We start from the raw sequence: 20,230 nt of genomic DNA on the forward strand, positions 1-20,230 counted from the left end.
GCATTAAGGAGAGGAGTGTAAATGTCACCTACCGCCCGACAGCAAGGAGAGGACCCCCTCTCTCGAGGAGAGCCAGCCAGACAGTGAACATTCAGAGCTGCACCTAATATCTAAGCCGCTGATTGTGGAATCAGTCTCAGCCGTGTGAGCCGCTCCTCACAGCGCGCAGCTGCGAGCAGTCCCACTGATTCCGCAGCTAATTGGGGAAATACCTATTACTGATGACGCGTCCCAGACAGCGTCTCTGTCTGGAACCCTGGGCTCTGATGTCACTGTGTTGGCTGGCCGTCCTCCCGCTCTCACCTGCCGGGGGTTAGGCTGCCGAGACACCACATATCCTCCCCCTAAGCTCGCTGCCCGTGCGGCGAGCTTCCATATCTCCTGCTTCCTCGCGGCGGGACATGGCCTCGGCGTGTGGTATTTCTGCCTCCGAGTCATCATCCTCATCGTCTTCATCATCACTTTCTGCTTTCTTGGCTGCTTTGCCGTTCATTACCTCTGGCGCAGCTTTCGCTGGAGTGGCCTTCTTCACCACTTCCACGGGTGGCGTCAGACTCGTCGTCTTCTTCATCGTCGTCATCATCCTCACTTCCTGCTTTCTGGGCTGCTCTGCCGTTCTCTACCGCTAGAGCAGCTTTAGCTGGAGTGGCTGGCTGGAGTGGCTGGCTTGCGGAGGGGATCGCTCGGGGTAGAGCGCATCATGTCCCCGCTGACTTGGTGGTTCTCCAATAACTTCACCAAGCCACACAGCCACCCATCCTCCCCCTAAAATTTTTTCCCTCCTTTTTCGCAGGTTTAAACGCTCTGGGTAGCGCATCATGTCCCTGCTGAAACATTCTTTTTTTCATCATCATTTTCTGCTTTCTTTCTGGCGTCGGGCGTGCGGAGGAGATCGCTCTGGGTGGAGCGCATCCCGTCCCCGCTGACTTGGTGGTTCTTCCATAACTCACCCAAGGCGTTCAGCGAGGAGGGGCTCCCCTGGGCTGCATCCTGTCTGGCGTCGGGCGGACCTTCGTCTCCGGCCGAGCTTTCGGACCCCGGTCCTTCGGAATCCGTCCGGAAGGCTGGGCAGGCGAGGCGCTGACGGGGAATCCGTTTTCCCCTCGTTTCCCCTCGTCGGGGGGATCAGGGCGCGGCTCGCTCTGCGTGGGGCCCGGTGGCGGCGGCTGACGGCGGCGGCTGTCCCGGCCGGTCCTGAGTGGCTGGCATGCGGAGGGGATCGCTCTGGGTAGAGCGCATCCCGTCCCCGCTGACTTGGTGGTTCTCCAATAATACCACCACTGCGTTCAGCGAGGAGGGGCTCACCCGGGCGGCATACTTTCTGGCGTCGGGCGGCAAGGGGCGTAGGCATCGGTCTATGACGAGTTTTTCTCTACAGGGGGTCTCCCCGAAGAGCTCCCAGTCGGCCTCGACGTCCTCATCGGGCTCTGCTTGGTGAGCACGTCTCCGGGGGCCCGTAAAGTAATTTCGTCTTTCTCTACTTTTTTTTTTTTTTTTTTTCTTTTACGACCTGCTGTAGTTCACTTTGGCTTTTTATCAGCGCCACTAGAGCCAGCTTTTGCTCCCTAGTGCGTGAGGTTGGCGTTGAATCAGAGTGCCTGCATTCTCCACCATTTGTGGCAACTCTGATGCAAGCCAAGACACGAAAAGCAGGGTTAAACGCAAGGAGCGTTGTTTTATTCATTATTCAATTCAAAATTCAACTTAAATTCTTCCCTTCTCGGGGCTGTTCATTCAAAGTCTTAATCCAGGCAGGTGGGGTTCACCTAACAGGTGAGTCACAGCAGATGAGCTTTCTCCATAACATTGCATCAAGCGCTCCAGTACATTGCCTGGCTCGCTTCCTCTGGTGAGGGCTCCAGCCTGTGGCCGGGCTCACTTCCTGATACATGCTCCAGTAATCTGATACATTCTCCAGTAGCTTGCCTTAGTTATATGCTCCAGCATCTTGCCTGTGGACGAGAGGAGAGATGAGCGCTCAGAGAATATCATACACTTAACAGCAGAAGCATTAAGGAGAGGAGTGTAAATGTCACCTACCGCCCGACAGCAAGGAGAGGACCCCCTCTCTCGAGGAGAGCCAGCCAGACAGTGAACATTCAGAGCTGCACCTAATATCTAAGCCGCTGATTGTGGAATCAGTCTCAGCCGTGTGAGCCGCTCCTCACAGCGCGCAGCTGCGAGCAGTCCCACTGATTCCGCAGCTAATTGGGGAAATACCTATTACTGATGACGCGTCCCAGACAGCGTCTCTGTCTGGAACCCTGGGCTCTGATGTCACTGTGTTGGCTGGCCGTCCTCCCGCTCTCACCTGCCGGGGGTTAGGCTGCCGAGACACCACAATATGCTGCTGGCTGTAGAAGGTTTGAGGGTGTGTGCTGGGTCTAGCTGGGTACCATGATGGGTATATGCTGCTGGCTGTAGAAGGTTTGAGGTTGTGTGCTGGGTCTAGCTGGGTACCATGTTGGGTATATGCTGCTGGCTGTAGAAGGTTTGAGGGTGTGTGCTGGGTCTAGCTGGGTACCATGATGGGTATATGCTGCTGGCTGTAGAAGGTTTGAGGTTGTGTGCTGGGTCTAGCTGGGTACGATGTTGGGTATATGCTGCTGGCTGTAGAAGGTTTGAGGTTGTGTGCTGTGGATAGATGGGTACCATGTTAGGTATATGCTGCTGGCTGTAGAAGGTTTGAGGTTGTGTACTGGGGATAGCTGGGTACCATGTTGGCTATATGCTGCTGGCTGTAGAAGGTTTGAAGTTGTGTGCTGTGGATAGATGGGTACCATGTTGGGTATATGCTGCTGGCTGTAGAAGGTTTGAGGTTGTGTACTGGGGATAGCTGGGTACCATGTTGGGTATATGCTGCTGGCTGTAGAAGGTTTGAGGTTGTGTACTGGGGATAGCTGGGTACCATGTTGGGTATATGCTGCTGGCTGTAGAAGGTTTGAGGTTGTGTGCTGTGGATAGCTGGGTACCATGTTGGGTATATGCTGCTGGCTGTAGAAGGTTTGAGGTTGTGTGCTGTGGATAGCTGGGTACCATGTTGGGTATATGCTGCTGGCTGTAGAAGGTTTGAGGTTGTGTACTGGGGATAGCTGGGTACCATGTTGGGTATATGCTGCTGGCTGTAGAAGGTTTGAGGTTGTGTGCTGGGGATAGCTGGGTACCATGTTGGGTATATGCTGCTGGCTGTAGAAGGTTTGAGGTTGTGTGCTGTGGATAGCTGGGTACCATGTTGGGTATATGCTGCTGGCTGTAGAAGGTTTGAGGTTGTGTGCTGGGGATAGCTGGGTACCATGTTGTTGGGTATATGCTGCTGGCTGTAGAGTAGGGATGCCCCGATCCACATTTTTTCACTTCCGATCCCATTCCGATACCTGAATTTGGATATCTGCCGATACCGATATTATGCCGATACCGATATTTTTCTTGAATATACAGTAGTATAGGCAGAGATTTGGCCAATTAAAGATTTTCTTTTTACATACTTGCAAAAAGCAGACAAAATTAAGTAAATATACAAGGCAAAGAAGGACACTATTATACATGGGCAAATTACGACCAGAATTGAAAAAATAATAATAAATCCCCCCGATTCCGCTCCAATCCGATTCGTGAATTATGTCAGTATCGGCAGCCAATACCGATATTGGATCGGATCGGTCCCATCCCTACTGTAGAGGGTTTGTTGAGGTTGTGTGCTGGGGATAGCATTATACAGTGTGTTGGGTATTATAAGTGTAATGACAGAGTAAGAAATGATTTCAGCAAATAAAGCCTGGGGGAAAATCCAGTATGTGCATCCCTATGCCTCTCTTCTGTCTCTCTCTCTCTCTCTCTCTCTCTCTCTCTCTCTCTCTCTCTCTCTCTCCATTTCTCTCTCTCTCTCTCTCTCCTCTCTCTCTCTCTCTCTCTCTCTCTCTCTCTCTCTCTCTCTCTCTCTCTCTCTCTCTCTCTCTCTCGCATTGTGTGTGTGTGTGTGTGTGTGTGTGTGTGTGTGTGTGTGTGTGTGTGTGTGTGTCTCTCTCTCTCTCTCTCTGTGTATCTGTGTTCTTGGCAGTGCGGTTATCCACTCAAAGAGAGGTAAAATGTTTTACTACTACAGTGTGCTGACTACTGTGTTAATACTGCTGCTGCCCACTGAGATCAAACACAATCACAACTCTCCTCTACCAACCCCCTGCAACCATGACCACAAGAAGGCGTGGGCCATTAACCACTCGGTGTAGTGACAGGTTGTCTTACATAGGCTTTCTTTGGCCATACATTATTACCCTTACCCCTGTGTTGACAAATTTGCCCAGATTGACATAAACTAAAACCAGAGACATTTTCTGTATACTTTTTTATTTTATTTTAGTTTGTTTTGTAAGTACACACTACACAGTATTAGTTAGTTTCCTTTCTCCCCTTTTCCCCCATGTAGTGTAGTTGTTTTTTTGTTATTTTGCTTAACTATCCCCCACATCTAGACCTAGTTGTAGGTGTTTAGTTTAGATAATAATCTTCGTGTCATTTTACCTACATTTTACCTACGACTATGATAAGGTCTGTCTTCCATTCCAATTTTAACCGTTATTCATACAGCGGGAGTCTCACTGAGAGCGATGCTCTCTCTTTCAGGAGTGCCCTGTTCACATTCACACACACATTCAGCTGACCAGTACAACCAAAGACGATGGGATTCAAGCAAGACGGCCCAACTTCAACTCACTTCCTGTCATTTTGTCACGTGGTTTTTAGCCCATGGTTTTCCACGGACACGCCCACTTAGGAGACTTTGGGCAGGTCTGAGTCAATGGTTGACCACGGCCATTTAGGAGACTTACTGCTACCATTTGTTAGAATAGGCGGAGCCTGCGGTGGTGACCCATCTATAGTAATATAATATCTATGGTACAACCACAGTCTGATGATCTGCTGGCCACTGATCAGCTCCACTGGAGCAGTTGGGGTTAAGGTCCTTGCTCAAGGGCACCTCAGTGGTGGTAATGAGGGAGGGGCAAGCGCTGCCTTTTCACTTTCCCCACCCAGATTTATCCTGCCGGTCCCGGGGATTGAACCCGACGACCTTCCGGTCACAAGCTCGCTTCTCTAACCTTTAGGCCACCACTGCCCAAAATAATCATAAAGAAATGACAACTGTCATGATGCTGCTAACTGTGATGAGTTGGTTTTATTATTTTAGACTATACGATGTCACAACAACAACAACAAATCACAGCAAAACACCTGGAACCGCAGCAGTTAACTAGTATGAGTTTTGACAAACAAACGTTAATATCTCAAAGACTATACATCACATCGCTTATATTTTGACATTCTGAGTGAGAGCAGAAGTAGCTCAAGAGTTTGATGTATAATATATGCACGTCGTGTTAAAGTTGTGTGAACTGTCGCAGTTATTACATTTGACCCCGCACTGCTAGGGGGCTAGAGCGAGCACTCAAGGCTCGCTCCATACAGTGACGCAGTTTGTTTACCAAAATGCTGCTCGGCTGATCCCTCGTATACGACGGATCAGCCGAGCAGCATCTTGTCACTGGGTGGGTGTCACTGGGTGGCAACGGCAATGGAACCCTATGAAGCCCAAGTGGCGCGAGGCGTGAGTGTCTGACTCTAGCCGGCTTGACTCTGATTACATTTTAAAAACAGTTCACACAACTTTAACACGACATGCATATATTATACATCAAACTCTTGAGCTAATTCTGCTCTCACTCAGAATGTCAAAATGTAAGCGATGTCATGTATAGTTTTTGAGATATGAACGTTTGCTTGGCACAACCCACACTATTAACTGCCGCGGGGTTCCGCATTTCTGGGTGTCAAGTGACGTCACGCTGATTCGTCCTATAGCATCATCAAGAGTTGTCAGCAGACACTGCTATGGAAGCTAGTTTGAAAGTCTGGGTTTACAAGCTACCTGGAAGACATGGAAGAAGTTGAATAAAGTATAAAAAGAACTTTAATGTCAGTATAAATATATACTTAAAAAGGGTCATATCTGCATCTGTAATGTCATACAAGATCACATGACTACAACACATTTTGGCTGAAGACAGTCAGGATAAAAGCAATCTACTAAAATTATTTAAAAAAAAATATATATTTTCAAATATATAAATATTATAGTTGAACTACCACCAAGTTATGTGTTGCTGTGTAAATCCATCTTTCTTGAAAGCCGTAGGCGTAGACGTATGGGCCAATCTCTCTGTTCAATGGCAGCCTGATAGCCAAGCCAACAACTTCTGGCATTCATTATAGAGTGATGGTAGAAGGCTTCCAATCAAGTCCTGGCTTAACGAGGGCAGGCATCTTAACGAGGGCGTCTTAACGAGGGCCAGGCTATAGCAGCAGGACTGGCCTAATGAGGGGAGGCTTGTGAAGGACTAGCTCATAAGAGGGGACGGGGGGATATCCGTAAATGTCAGATCCAACCCAAAAGGGAATTCTCCACATTGCTCCGTTTTTAAGCTGTTTTAAAACTCTAGTCTATGACATGATCAACAAGTGACTTGTTGCCGCTGACAGTGAATGGACCCCATTTCGCAGCAACCCGGTTTGAGGTGTTAACGCAGGAAGTAATGCGGGTGTTACCAATACCAGTCACGATGGTTCCGTTCCATTGAGGTGTTCCGGCGCCAGGGCCCTCATTAATGTTATTGGTTACACCTGTGTTTACTTCCTGCTTTATCACCTCAAAAACGGTTACTGTGAAAGTGGGCCTAGGTCCCAGACTATTTTCAGAATTGGAGATCGGAATTATTTGGCCGCTTTATGGCCTATTTTACCTTGAGTACAGCCTCTTTCCCCAATATCCAATATGCTGATATTTTCCAACTCTTTTAGCCAATAGACCCTTTTCATGGAGGCCATTTTGTGTGGAAAAGGCAGGGTAAACAGCACAGGTGCAGGCAGGGTAAACAGTACAGGTGCAGGCAGGGTAAACAGCACAGGTGCAGGCAAGGCAGGGTAAACAGCACAGGTGCAGGGTAAACAGCACAGGTGCAGGCAGGGTAAACAGCACAGGTGCAGGCAGGGTAAACAGCACAGGTGCAGGGTAAACAGCACAGGTGCAGGCAGGGTAAACAGCACAGGTGCAGGCAGGGTAAACAGCACAGGTGCAGGCAGGGTAAACAGCACAGGTGCAGGCGAAACACTCATGAGGGTTTCCAACTGCCACGATTGTCTTGTCTTCCATTATGTCTCTCTCCTGTAGTGGAATGAACACATTATTATCCCTATACTCTTATTGTGATGGCTCAAATACAATGCTTTTCAAAATGGTACACATTCTTTACTTCAACTTAGGTTATGTAAAACATGCCATGATACTTTTTTTAGGTAACTTCTTCTTTCATTTCCTTCAAACAAAACTGTCATCCTACTTAAACAGGCTTGGATGGCGCTCTCCCTGAGACAATCCTTTAGTCAGACAATCCATAGTCGAGCATTTAGTCCAGCATGGAGCGTTTGGGCATAAGTAAATTGACTTTTTTTTTTTTATATATACATTTTTTATACATTTTTTTTTTTTTTTTTTGGGCCGATGCCGATATTTCATTTTAAAGCCTTTATCGACCGATACCGGTGACGTGCCGATATCATCATGGAAGTAAAAACGTCATACTAACATTCTCTGTCCGTCTACGCCGGTCATCTTCAATGGTTTTGGGTCTTGTAATTTCCCTCATCTAGTTTTGGGTGAGAGTTTATGTTCCCAACTTCCTTGACGAAGACCACAGGAAGGACATGATGTGGATTTTGTTTTAGGGTGGGTTCTCCCTTTACCAATCCCTGGTTTAATGAGAGACAGGCTAACAAGACAAGCTAACAGCTCTCTCTGACAGGCCCACACCACACACACGCACACGCGCGCACACGCACACACACGCACGCACACACACACACACACACACACACACACACACACACACACACACAAAGCTCGTAAACTTCAGAGCATTTTACCAGCAAAACGTTGCTAGGAAACCAGCTACTGCACACTTTCCCTGAACCATGGGAGTCGTGTTTGTGTGTGTGTGTGTGTGTGTGTGTGTGTGTGCGTGTGTGTGTGTGTGTGTGTGTGTGTGTGTGTGTGTGTGTGTCTGTGTGTGTGTGTGTGTGTGTGCGTGTGTGTGTGTGTGCGTGTGTGTGTGTGTGTGTGTGTTGTGTTGTGTTGTGTTGTGTCAGACATCAAAGTGTCTGTCCTCCTGGTGCTTATGTTTTATTCCAAAATGAAAATGGCTGACTCAGTGAAACATCACACGCTCCTCCTTCTCTACCTGTGGTTATCTTCAAGGTCTCCGTATATCTTTTTTACATCAAAAGTCACCACTCGTACACGTGTTTTTGTTACCCAGGAAAGCAGCAGGGGGTAGCAGCAGCAGCAGCATCGCCTTTTAAACTTTTAGATCGCACTCTCAACCCGCGTTTCTCCACGGCTGCAGGCCGTCTCTTCCCCCTCCCTTTTCCCTTCTTCTCTCACGGCTGAGCAAAAACAAAATGGAACCTTCCGGGTAAAAAAAGTCAAACTAATGTCATTCAAACGAGTAAATAGCCTCACTGATGCACGTTGGAGGAGAAAAAGGTGGTGTTTCAACAAACGAAGCAGAAAACATTGTATCAAAAATACTCGTTTTGATGTTAAGATTACATAATAATGAAGCTGTAACGCATTACTCAAAATGTGAACGTGACAACGATGGATTTATTTTGAAAGAGCCAAAGCGGACCCCCCTACTTACTTATTCTGGCTGACTTGACGCAGTCTATGCGCCTGGGCTTTGTGGGGTGCACTCGTGCATGACGACGAGAGACACTTTTCTCTCCGCATGAAAGTCGAATTTCAGCCTGTGGGAATAACTGAATCTCACTGTCTCACGCTGGAAAAGGGCCGGCAACTCATGGAAAATCACGGGTTGGACCACCGGCAAGATTTATATCGCCGGAGCCGGAGCAGAGCCGCTGCTTAAAAACCCACCTCACTTGCAGGGTCGCTCTATCGGCTAAACGGCCCGGCTTGGAAACTTTTAGACTGAAGAAAATGCCAGTAGTTTGTGGATATTAGTGGGATTTTTGGCCAGTCTAAAAGGGGTTTTAGATACTGAACCCTAAATTGCTCCCGATGGCTGTGCCAGTACCAGCACCCTGCGTGGTGGCTTGCCACCATCGGTATATGCATGTATGGATGAATGTACCTACTCATTGTAAAGTGCTTAAAAGTGCTACATAAATGCAGAAGGTCAGAAGCAGCAGATAGAAATATGGAGGTAGCCACCGGGATGAAGATGTTTGACCTGGTTAGCATTTTACAACGTCTTTAAGTCTTTCAATGTAAATGTGGAATTTAACTTTATGGTACGCTCTGTCTTTCCCTCCAGAGTTTGAGTGGGGCTTCAGCCAGGACCTGTCGGCCATCCTGGTGAAAGAGGAGGAACCCGATTTGAGTCAAAGGTTAGATCCGCCCCCTCTGGAAGGGCCACCTCTTGTGTTAAACCCCGCCCCCCCACACAGAGGATCACCATGGAAACACGCGGTAAGCAAGCACATCATGAACTAGTCACGTCAACAGCAAACATGTGGGGGAAAATGGGTCATTGCGACAGCAGGATACAGTAAAGAATGATAGATTGTAAACATAAACACAAACATATGGCATCAATACAGCACATTTGGATGATATAAACATGATGCAAGTGACAATTTCAACAACACAAAAGTATGGATTGCAGCATCATTACAGTTTGCAAACAGCAGTAGGACTATTGAAGCAAAGACAGAGAGTGCAGTTTATTGTATAATAATAATAATAATAATAAATTGAACTTGTCTTGCACTTTTCATTTTGGGTAAAATCTCAAAGTGCTACAGTAGTAAAAAGACAGTAGTTAATATAAGCCAGCACTGTGACTGCTGTGTTAAATCGCTGGCTTGCTGGGGAAGCTAAGCAGCTTTGGCTGTGCTCACTCCTCCTTGAATGGGAGACCATTTAGCGCTTGAAGTGGTGTTGGAGGACCAGTAGGAGGTGCTCTTCCCTCTGGTCTTATGATCCTATAATATCCCCATCCCCAATGCCCCCAGGGCAGAGACAGGAAGCGTGTCTTGTGAGTGAGCACCGTCATTTGGATGAGTGGATGAGACGCGGCTAAACCAACGTCCTGACTCTCTGTGGTCATCCCATCAGCACTCTTCACAAGAGTAAGGTGTAACCCCGGTGCCCTGGGGGGTGTAACCCCGGTGCCCTGGGGGGTGTAACCCCGGTGCCCTGGGGGGTGTAACCCCGGTGCCCTGGGGGGTGTAACCCCGGTGCCCTGGGGGGGTGTAACCCCGGTGCCCTGGGGGGTGTAACCCCGGTGCCCTGGGGGGGTGTAACCCCGGTGCACTGGGGGGTGTAACCCCAGTGCCCTGGGGGGTGTAACCCCGGTGCCCTGGGGGGGTGTAACCCCGGTGCACTGGGGGGTGTAACCCCGGTGCCCTGGGGGGTGTAACCCCGGTGCCCTGGGGGGTGTAACCCCGGTGCCCTGGGGGGTGTAACCCCGGTGCCCTGGGGGGTGTAACCCCGGTGCCCTGGGGGGTGTAACCCCGGTGCCCTGGGGGGTGTAACCCCGGTGCTCTGACTAAATTCCCACACAGGCCTTCCTTCCATCATGACCACCTAATCATCCCTCGTTACTTAATTGGCACATTCAGTCCTCAACTCTCCACCATGATAGCTGATGTGTGCTGAGCGTTCTGGCACAAACTGGCTGCCGTGCATCACCCATGAGGTGGGTGCTACACATCGTGGTGGATGAGTTGAGTTTCCCTGCTCATAAGGCTAGAGATGAAATACCATTATTACTTATTATTTTTCTCACTTCTCCTGCACATCAACTATATCTCATATCTACATCAGCCATTTTTTTTATTGTTATATGGGGGGGAAAGTATACGAAATTATCTAACAAAAATATCAGTATGTATACAGTAGCTATGTAGTGGATGTTATATATTTTTTATATTGTTGTTTCTGTTGTTGTTGTTTCTGTAGGAGCGTAACCATGACGATATGAAGCCGGTAGCTATTAAAGATGAACCCAGAGAGATCGGCCAGTACCTCAGCCTGCCCAGCGGTACATAGACACACACACGCGCACACACACACACACACACACACACACACACACGCACGCACGCACGCACGCACACACACACACACACACACACACAGCTGAAATGTGCACCAGCTGGTCTTTGTCTAAACTGATGCATATCTGCTCACAACCTAGAAAACAGAGTACCAGAGAAAACAGAGTACCAGCAATGCATTCAGCTGCGTGCAGGTTTTACTATCAAATGGCCTATTTGGTGCCATTGTGCTGGGATGACTTGGTTGTTTTTACACGGCTGCTTAGGCTGTGTGTTCGTAGTGTTTTTGTCCATAGTGTTTCCATTTTTGTGTTTTTGTCCGGTTTCTCCTGAAAAGCGCTGCAGCTGCGGGGCGCTTTCAAAAGCTGAGAAATTGTTCAACTTTTCAGAAAAGCACCAGGTGACGTGAACAGCTTTTTCCAGCCAATTACTAATAAATAATCATGTTCAAAATAGAGTAGTAGGCCCTCCTGGCTGCCTGCACATAAATGCAGTGTGAGGTGGTTGCTATTGCAACGTAAGTTATACACTAGCAGCTACTAGCAAAACAGGCCAGCATTATTGTTGCGGTCTCCGGTTTAGCTAGCAAATTTGGTAGTTGAAAAATGGGAAACCAGCCAGGGTTAGCTCTAGCCAGGCTAGCCATTGTTAGCAATAACAGTTGATAACGCATTTTGTGGTATTTTGCGCATACAAACACTGCACTGATTTAATGACGCACAAAAAAGACAAAAGTGTTAATAAACGGTATTTACTACGATTTTAACTACAGTTGATGCGTGGAGCAGCCATCTTGGATTGTTGAGGTTGGGGCTGGTGAGGCTCCTGCGAGTTTGGCAGAGAAAATCTGAGTACTGGTGACATCACCATCTCGGAGCTCATGGCCTTTGAACCGTCACATTCCCGTTACCCAGTTTAAATGGAACGGCCCACTACATACAGACACACAACTTGAACTTTATTTTATATATATATAAAACCCTGTGTATATATATATATATATATATATTCATATATTTTTTTTCTTTTTTTTTAGCTAGCCGTTTAATAAGCACTAACACTAAACTCTCCCCCTCTTCAGAAGAGTCCCTGCAGCTCCCCCCCACCCCTCCCAGCAGTAACCATGGCGACAGTGACGGCTCCCTCCCTCCCTCCTCCCCCCACCTCCCCCTGGCCCCCTCCTCCCCCCAGCCTGGACAGAGGCCGGCTGGCCGCGCCTCCTCTGCCTCCTCCTCCTCTGCCATCTCCTCCTCACCTCTCCTCACTGCACCACATGTAAGTCGTTTGCCTTTTTCGCCTCGGCCATTTTGTGTCTAAAAGGCAAGAAGTAACACAGGTGCAAGCAAAATATTAACGAGGGCCCCGGCACTGGAACACCTAAATGGATTGGAAGTTGGAAACCCTCATCAATGTTTTGTCCCACCTGTGTTACTTACTGCCTTTTAGACACAAAATGGCCACTGGTAAAAAAAAGGCCCCTGCGTGTCGCTCTCAAATCCGTCCGTCGCTATGAAACAACAATAACAACTCTAGCTGGTTGCTAGTAGCAAGTAGCAACTTGCTACACGCTGAAAATTGTAAGTGTAAGTGACTACACACTTGGTCACGTTCACTTCATTTTGATCGGGTGAAGCGCAGCATGCGTGCGAGCGTTGTTACACCCCTTTTGACGGAGCCTGCCGACAGATTTTCGATGCAAGTCGAAAGTCTGTCTAGACTCTCGAGAGATTAATTGGCTACTGAGTCACGCATTTTGGACCTCTGCTGACGCCACTCTCTTACTAGATTGATCTGTGTCTACCAAGCCCGCTAGCCAATCGGAGGCAGAGTAGGTCAGGTGTCCAATCAAACTACCATTACAGGCTGCGCAACTGCTAATGGCTACTTTTCTCATTTCTTAAAAAACTCTCTTGCACACTAGTGTGGCATGGGTTAAGCTACTTATTGATATATGCCATTGGTTAAGCTACTTACTGCTATGTGGCATGGGATAAGCTACTTATTGCTATGTGACATGGGTTAAGCTACTTATTGCTATGTGACATGGGTTAAGCTACTTATTGCTATGTGACATGGGTTAAGCTACTTATTGCTATGTGACATGGGTTAAGCTACTTATTGCTATGTGACATGGGTTAAGCTACTTATTGCTATGTAACATGGGTTAAGCTACTTATTGATATATGCCATTGATTAAGCTACTTACTGCTATGTGGCATGGGATAAGCTACTTATTGCTATGTAACATGGGTTAAGCTACTTATTGCTATGTGACATGGGTTAAGCTACTTATTGCTATGTGACATGGGTTAAGCTACTTATTGCTATGTGACATGGGTTAAGCTACTTATTGCTATGTGACATGGGTTAAGCTACTTATTGCTATGTGACATGGGTTAAGCTACTTATTGCTATGTAACATGGGTTAAGCTACTTATTGATATATGCCATTGATTAAGCTACTTACTGCTATGTGGCATGGGATAAGCTACTTATTGCTATGTGACATGGGTTAAGCTACTTATTGCTATGTGCCATGGGTTAAGCTACTTATTGTTATGTGACATGGGTTAAGCTACTTATTGTTATGTGTCATGGGTTAAGTTACTTATTGTTATGTGACATGGGTTAAGTTACTTATTGCTATGTGACATGGGTTAAGCTACTTATTGCTATGTGCCATGGGTTAAGTTACTTATTGTTATGTGACATGGGTTAAGCTACTTATTGTTATGTGACATGGGTTAAGCTACTTATTGTTATGTGTCATGGGTTAAGCTACTTATTGTTATGTGACATGGGTTAAGTTACTTATTGTTATGTGACATGGGTTAAGTTACTTATTGTTATGTGACATGGGTTAAGTTACTTATTGTTATGTGACATGGGTTAAGTTACTTATTGCTATGTGACATGGGTTAAGCTACTTATTGCTATGTGCCATGGGTTAAGTTACTTATTGTTATGTGACATGGGTTAAGCTACTTATTGTTATGTGACATGGGTTAAGCTACTTATTGTTATGTGTCATGGGTTAAGCTACTTATTGTTATGTGACATGGGTTAAGTTACTTATTGTTATGTGACATGGGTTAAGCTACTTATTGTTATGTGTCATGGGTTAAGCTACTTATTGTTATGTGACATGGGTTAAGTTACTTATTGTTATGTGACATGGGTTAAGTTACTTATTGTTATGTGACATGGGTTAAGTTACTTATTGTTATGTGACATGGGTTAAGCTACTTATTGTTATGTGTCATGGGTTAAGCTACTTATTGTTATGTGACATGGGTTAAGTTACTTATTGTTATGTGACATGGGTTAAGTTACTTATTGTTATGTGACATGGGTTAAGCTACTTATTGTTATGTGACATGGGTTAAGCTACTTATTGTTATGTGACATGCGTTAAGTTACTTATTGTTATGTGACATGGGTTAAGCTACTTATTGTTATGTGTCATGGGTTAAGCTACTTATTGTTATGTGACATGGGTTAAGTTACTTATTGTTATGTGACATGGGTTAAGTTACTTATTGTTATGTGACATGGGTTAAGTTACTTATTGTTATGTGACATGGGTTAAGTTACTTATTGTTATGTGACATGGGTTAAGTTACTTATTGTTATGTGACATGGGTTAAGTTACTTATTGCTATGTGACATGGGTTAAGCTACTTATTGCTATGTGACATGGGTTAAGTTACTTATTGTTATGTGACATGGGTTAAGTTACTTATTGTTATGTGACATGGGTTAAGCTACTTATTGCTATGTGACATGGGTTAAGCTACTTATTGCTATGTGACATGGGTTAAGCTACTTGTTGCTATGTGACATGGGTTAAGCTACTTATTGCTATGTGACATGGGTTAAGATAGGCCTTCTTATTGCTATGTGTCATTGTCCAGAAGTTGCAGGGTTCAGGACCCCTCCTGTTGACAGAAGAAGAGAAGAGGACCCTGGTTGCTGAGGGTTACCCCGTACCCAATAAACTTCCTCTCACCAAGAGTGAAGAGAAGGCACTGAAGAGAGTCCGACGAAAGATTAAAAACAAGGTGGGTAGAGATAGCGGGGTGCACTGGCAGATAGGTAGGCTACGTAAGTAGGTAAGTGGGTTGGTAGGTAGGTAGCTTGGTAGATAGTTAGTTGGTGCATAGGTCGGTAATAGGTACTTGGGTATGTACGCAGATAGGTAGACTGACTACATACAGTAGATAGGTAGAAAGGTAGGTAGACACTTTTTTCCCCTGTGGCCGATACCGATAACAGATATCAACATTATTGCTGTTATGGCCGATAAGCAATGCTTACCGATGTCGATATGATCTGTATAAAAACGAGTTTCTATGATAATCCAATTTTGTACACACTGAAAAACACATGTAAAGTTTGTAAACCCTTTGAATTTGAAAAAGTAATGTCTTTCTTTATTTCCAAACCATTGGAAAAAGCCCATAAATCATAGATTTAGCACATTGTTTCCCCAAAATATGAAAGTTTTGGCTGATACGATAATCGATATTAACGTTATTTTGTTGTTGACACATTGATATTGTGTCTCCTCTATGAGTACTGTGCCACAGCCCTTCCCTTCCATTCATTATCATGTGCTTGGACATTGTTAATGACAATAAAAGAGAAGAAGAGAAAAGATCAATTGATAACTATGGTTTTCTAGCTGACGTAGTTTAAATAATGCAGATAAGTAAGGGGTTACAGTAGGCAGATCAATTTACAACATATATAGGTCATTTTCATTTGTGTAATTGTGTGTCCCCTAACTAAGCCAATGACAAAATAATAATAATAATAAAGTGGGAGTGTGATTGCAAAGATCTGACACTCCCACAGAGAGAAATGTATTGCAAAATTGGAAGCAGCACATCATGTATAGCAGTTACTGTAGGTGTCAAGAAGACTTCTGCCAAACATTTTGAATGGAAATGATATATATCTGCAAAGCCATGCTTTGACATTTGGAAACTTTTGTTTTACTGGATTACAGAATTTGGCTTAAATATGTTTGCTCTATCTATCTTTATCTCAATGGCTGTCTGTCTTCCTATCCAGATCTCAGCTCAGGAGAGTCGGAGGAAAAAGAAAGAGTATGTGGAATGTCTGGAGAAAAAGTAAGACTGAAAATCCTTGTCTCACTTTTCCACTCCTCCTGTCTGTCGGGTGACCTGACTATCTGGGTCCATCTTGATTTCCAAACCCTGTTCTCCATGTGTAGTTCCTCCTGTTCTTTTAACTTTCCCCTCTGAATTTCCAAATGCAAATGTAGGTTACTGTGAGTGTGTGACACTGTGTGTCATCATGCCTTTAGCCCGAATCTCTACTCCAAAACACACCCAGAGTCAGTGTTGTAGCACTCGGGTTCAGGAGTCAGACTCGAGTCTGAGTCCTGGACTCATTTTCAGGACTCGTGACTCGACTTAGACTTGAGCATTGCACTGATGACTCGAGTGATGACTTGGACTCGACTATTCATGCATTCAGACTTGGAAGTTGGAGACGAGGACTAGGATGTGTTAATTGATAAAGACAGTTTTTTTTGTTAGTTTTTTGTTATAAAAAAAAATGAAAATTGGCGTTCATGTTTATGTTACTACAACACTGCTTGAGAAGACTCGGCTCAGTTAGGCTAACCTGAACAAACTAGCCAGCAGGCTCATTAAATTACCGTAGATGGTATAATGTTAGCATTATGCAACTACTAGCCAGGTTAGCTTCTACTAGATGCAAACCAGATGAGTTAACAGGAAGACAGTGATGCTTAGGTGACCTCATACTGCTTAGCTATAGCTAACGAGCTGACGTCACCAAATGACAAAATCAATCAGAGATACCAATGCTGAAATTATCCGTTTCGGTCCAAAACAGGACAGAAATTAACCATGTCTTTTCAGCAGTGTTGAAATGGCCAGGTTCGAGTTTAATGTGCAGCAACACTTGCTGCTTATTATGTGGTGTTTTTCATAAATAAGTGACGTTGTCAAGGGAGATTTGACCATTTAAATATGCCACTGAAACAATACGCGTAACCCTTTCTATGACGACCATATTTAGTGCTTTGCAAGGACACTCATAAGGAATGGTCATCATGCAGGCAAAGAAAGCAGAAGTTCTTTCCATCAGAACTTTATTAAGAGATGTTGTGTCACACAATGCAACATTTATTAACCACTAACACCTCTTTCCAAGGGCAGCACTGAAACACATTGACAACATATAGCTTTAAGAGATATTTTTTATTAATCGCACTTATTTGAACATAGATAACCACAAGTTGGAACTCTGTCTTTTTGCACAGCTTCCATGGATTTTGCTTTAGGGGACATGCAAAAGCTCAGAAAGCAGATGGTGGTGCGAGCAGTAAAACTAGGTGCTAAACCCTCTTTATGAATAGAGAAAAAGCCTACCGCCATGGTGCCCACTACTGCATCATTAACACCGAGTTGTATGAATATGGGCCAGTGCAGTGACGGACTGGCCATCTGGCAAGGTGGGCAAATACCAGAGGGGCCGCGTAGGGGCACTCACCATGGATTATTACATTGATCTAAAAAAGAAAAGAAAAAGATCAAAACAAAATTATTTTGTCTTTGATTATTTTCATTCAAAATAACATTTCAGCAGCATTTTTTTTTTTTTTTTTTTTTTTTTTTGGGCCATCATATTGTACTTTTTAATACAGTATAGACACATTTTCTTGCGATCAACTCATTGTTACGTGTTCTCGCGTCCTCGAGGCGTTTTCTGCCAGGCAATTTCCAGGGTAGAGGCACTTCAGCCTAGACTCTGGAGTTTAGTTGCTCTTTAATATTGTGAACAGCGATAGCAGCAGGTCTGCAAAAAAATAGAAATCCCTCTCTTTCACTATAGAGAGCCAAAGTGAATTTCACTCCCTGCCTTTCTCTGTGTACCAGCATCTGAAAAAATATGAATGATGGTGAACGACGAGAGACGATTGTTTTTTATCCCGTTTGAATTGTGCCACGGGGTACACATATTAAATGTTGTCCATTTGAAAGGTAACTATGCATGTCAAGAAAGTCGCAGTTTGTCCTGAAACTGAAACGTAAGGTTTAGTTTTGTCAATCAACTACATGTCGTGTCGCACATTAGACATCACACCATCAACAACATGGACTGGCAGGGGAGACGTCACTTACGTGACTGGTTGTGCGTAGTCTTTCTGATTTAGATTTAAAATACATGCTACGGCATGCGCTGGGACGCGTCATCAGTGATGTTAGCTGGGGTCGTAAGGTGTTTCGGGTCTCTCAACATCATACACCCTCGCCCAGTAGACCCAGCCGAGGCCGATTAAGACCCCGACCCGCGTTCCAGAAGCAGCCGCTCACGGATCAGCCTTCCTACTCTGTCTGCAACGTTGCCTGCGGAAGGGTTGATCACACCCAATCCGCTGCAATAGAGTTAGTGCTACACTGCAGTATTGTAAGGCCCTTCGGTGCATGGAGGGTCTAGGCCCTGTGTGGGTGACTCCAGGCCGGGCTCCTCCTACGTCTCACCAGACCCTCCCGGGGAAAAGGCAATCCTACCATGGGCAGAGAGGACGCCTCAAGAAGGCCTGTGCGCTGCATGTCATTCGCCTGCAGCGAGCACCTCGCTCTAGCCTGAAGGACCCCAGGCCGCGCTGATCTTTGCACAGATTTTCAGGAGGCTAATCTTTAGCGTTTGTGGATTTCTCCCTCACGAGAGAGCCAGGATGGGGTGCTAATCCCATCCCGTACCGGATGTCGTCTCTCCGACTTATACCACAAACTGAGACTTTCTTGACTTGCAGAGTGATCTTTTACATTGACAAACATGACGTGTGTACTCCCCGTGGCACAATTCAGACGGGATAATAAAAAAAGGTAACGTCGTTCACCACCATTCATACTTTTTCCAGACGCTGGTGCACAGAGAAAGGCAGGAAGTGACGTTCACTCTGGCTCTCTATATCCTCTTTGTTTTCTGTGTGTTTTCTGGAGATGAGGACAGGATTATGAGACAGTCCTGCACAGAGAAAACAGCAGGATGACGAGATGCTGAATGAGACGTGGACGAATGAAACAGATTAATGAGAGAGTAAGAGGTCGTCAGGAGGCCGAGTTGATAAAAGAGATCAAAAAGGATTAGCAAACGATGACAGAGAGAACCGGGCATGAGAGCGAGAATCCAGAGCAGTCTGTCTCCTTTCCTTCCTATCTCTAGCTACTGTATGTTTCCATCCAAGTATTTCAAATGTCAAAAAAGATGAATGGAAATGAAAACATTCAATGACATTTCCTCATTTGTATTTATTTATTTATTTATTTATTTATTTATTTATTTATTTATTTATTCATTCATTCATTTATTCATTCATTCATTTATTTATTTATTTATTTATTTATTTATTTATTCATTCATTACCTCTGAGGTGGTCATGTTTTTGCCCCATTTGTCTGTTTCTCATCAGAATATCTCAAAAGGTTATGAACGGATTTGCACAGAACTCTGTAGAAAAGCTGGTCACGGGCCAACTTAGAACTGATTAACTTTCCACGCCGACCGGCCAAAATGGGGTGTGGCAATGTGTCCAATCACAAAAAGGCGCTCAACTTGCAAACGGATGAATGTGACAAACACCATGAAACTTTGTTTATTTTTTACATTCATATTTCAAAAGAAATAATGGAAACCACATAGCCTGGCTCCAGACCTTCGAAGCCACGCCCACTCCGCAGTTGTGGATTTGGATCTTCTTGGTGTGCTATCTATCGCCACGTGCAAACGCCTTTTCTCCGGTTGAAAATGCAATCACGGGCGCTGATTGGCTAACGCTGTTGTCAGTCAGGCACAACAGAAACAGACACAGCTGTGACCAAAGCTAACGTAGTTACTGCAGTGTACGATAAGACCTTCGTTCAAATGAAAAGTCGGCCGACTTTGGCTGCTTAATGTGGAGAAGCTGGCTAGCATTAGCTAGCTATGTTAGCTTGTGCTTGTGACTAGACTGCTGCGGCTGCCCTGCCGTGCCGGCCGGTTGCCTCGGGAAGAGCCTGACTCGAGGTTAGGTTGCCGTGGACACCTCGGTCTC

At 45.4% G+C, this 20,230-nt stretch overlaps 1 protein-coding gene across 1 annotated transcript in view; it reads left to right on the forward strand.

Annotated features, from left to right (window-relative positions):
- creb3l1 (cAMP responsive element binding protein 3-like 1) overlaps positions 1-20,230 on the forward strand; it is a gene marked incomplete at both ends in the record, with an annotated part of 71,007 nt that overhangs the window by 36,876 nt on the left and 13,901 nt on the right. The window contains 5 exons of the mRNA XM_083632911.1: positions 9,387-9,541; positions 11,036-11,117; positions 12,215-12,408; positions 15,048-15,194; positions 16,210-16,268. Coding sequence (XP_083489037.1) covers positions 9,387-9,541; positions 11,036-11,117; positions 12,215-12,408; positions 15,048-15,194; positions 16,210-16,268 — 637 coding nt within the window. The remainder of the gene's footprint in view (positions 1-9,386; positions 9,542-11,035; positions 11,118-12,214; positions 12,409-15,047; positions 15,195-16,209; positions 16,269-20,230) is intronic.

Source organism: Poromitra crassiceps, assembly GCF_964638095.1.
Source record: "Poromitra crassiceps genome assembly, chromosome: 3".
Taxonomy (NCBI): domain Eukaryota; kingdom Metazoa; phylum Chordata; class Actinopteri; order Beryciformes; family Melamphaidae; genus Poromitra; species Poromitra crassiceps.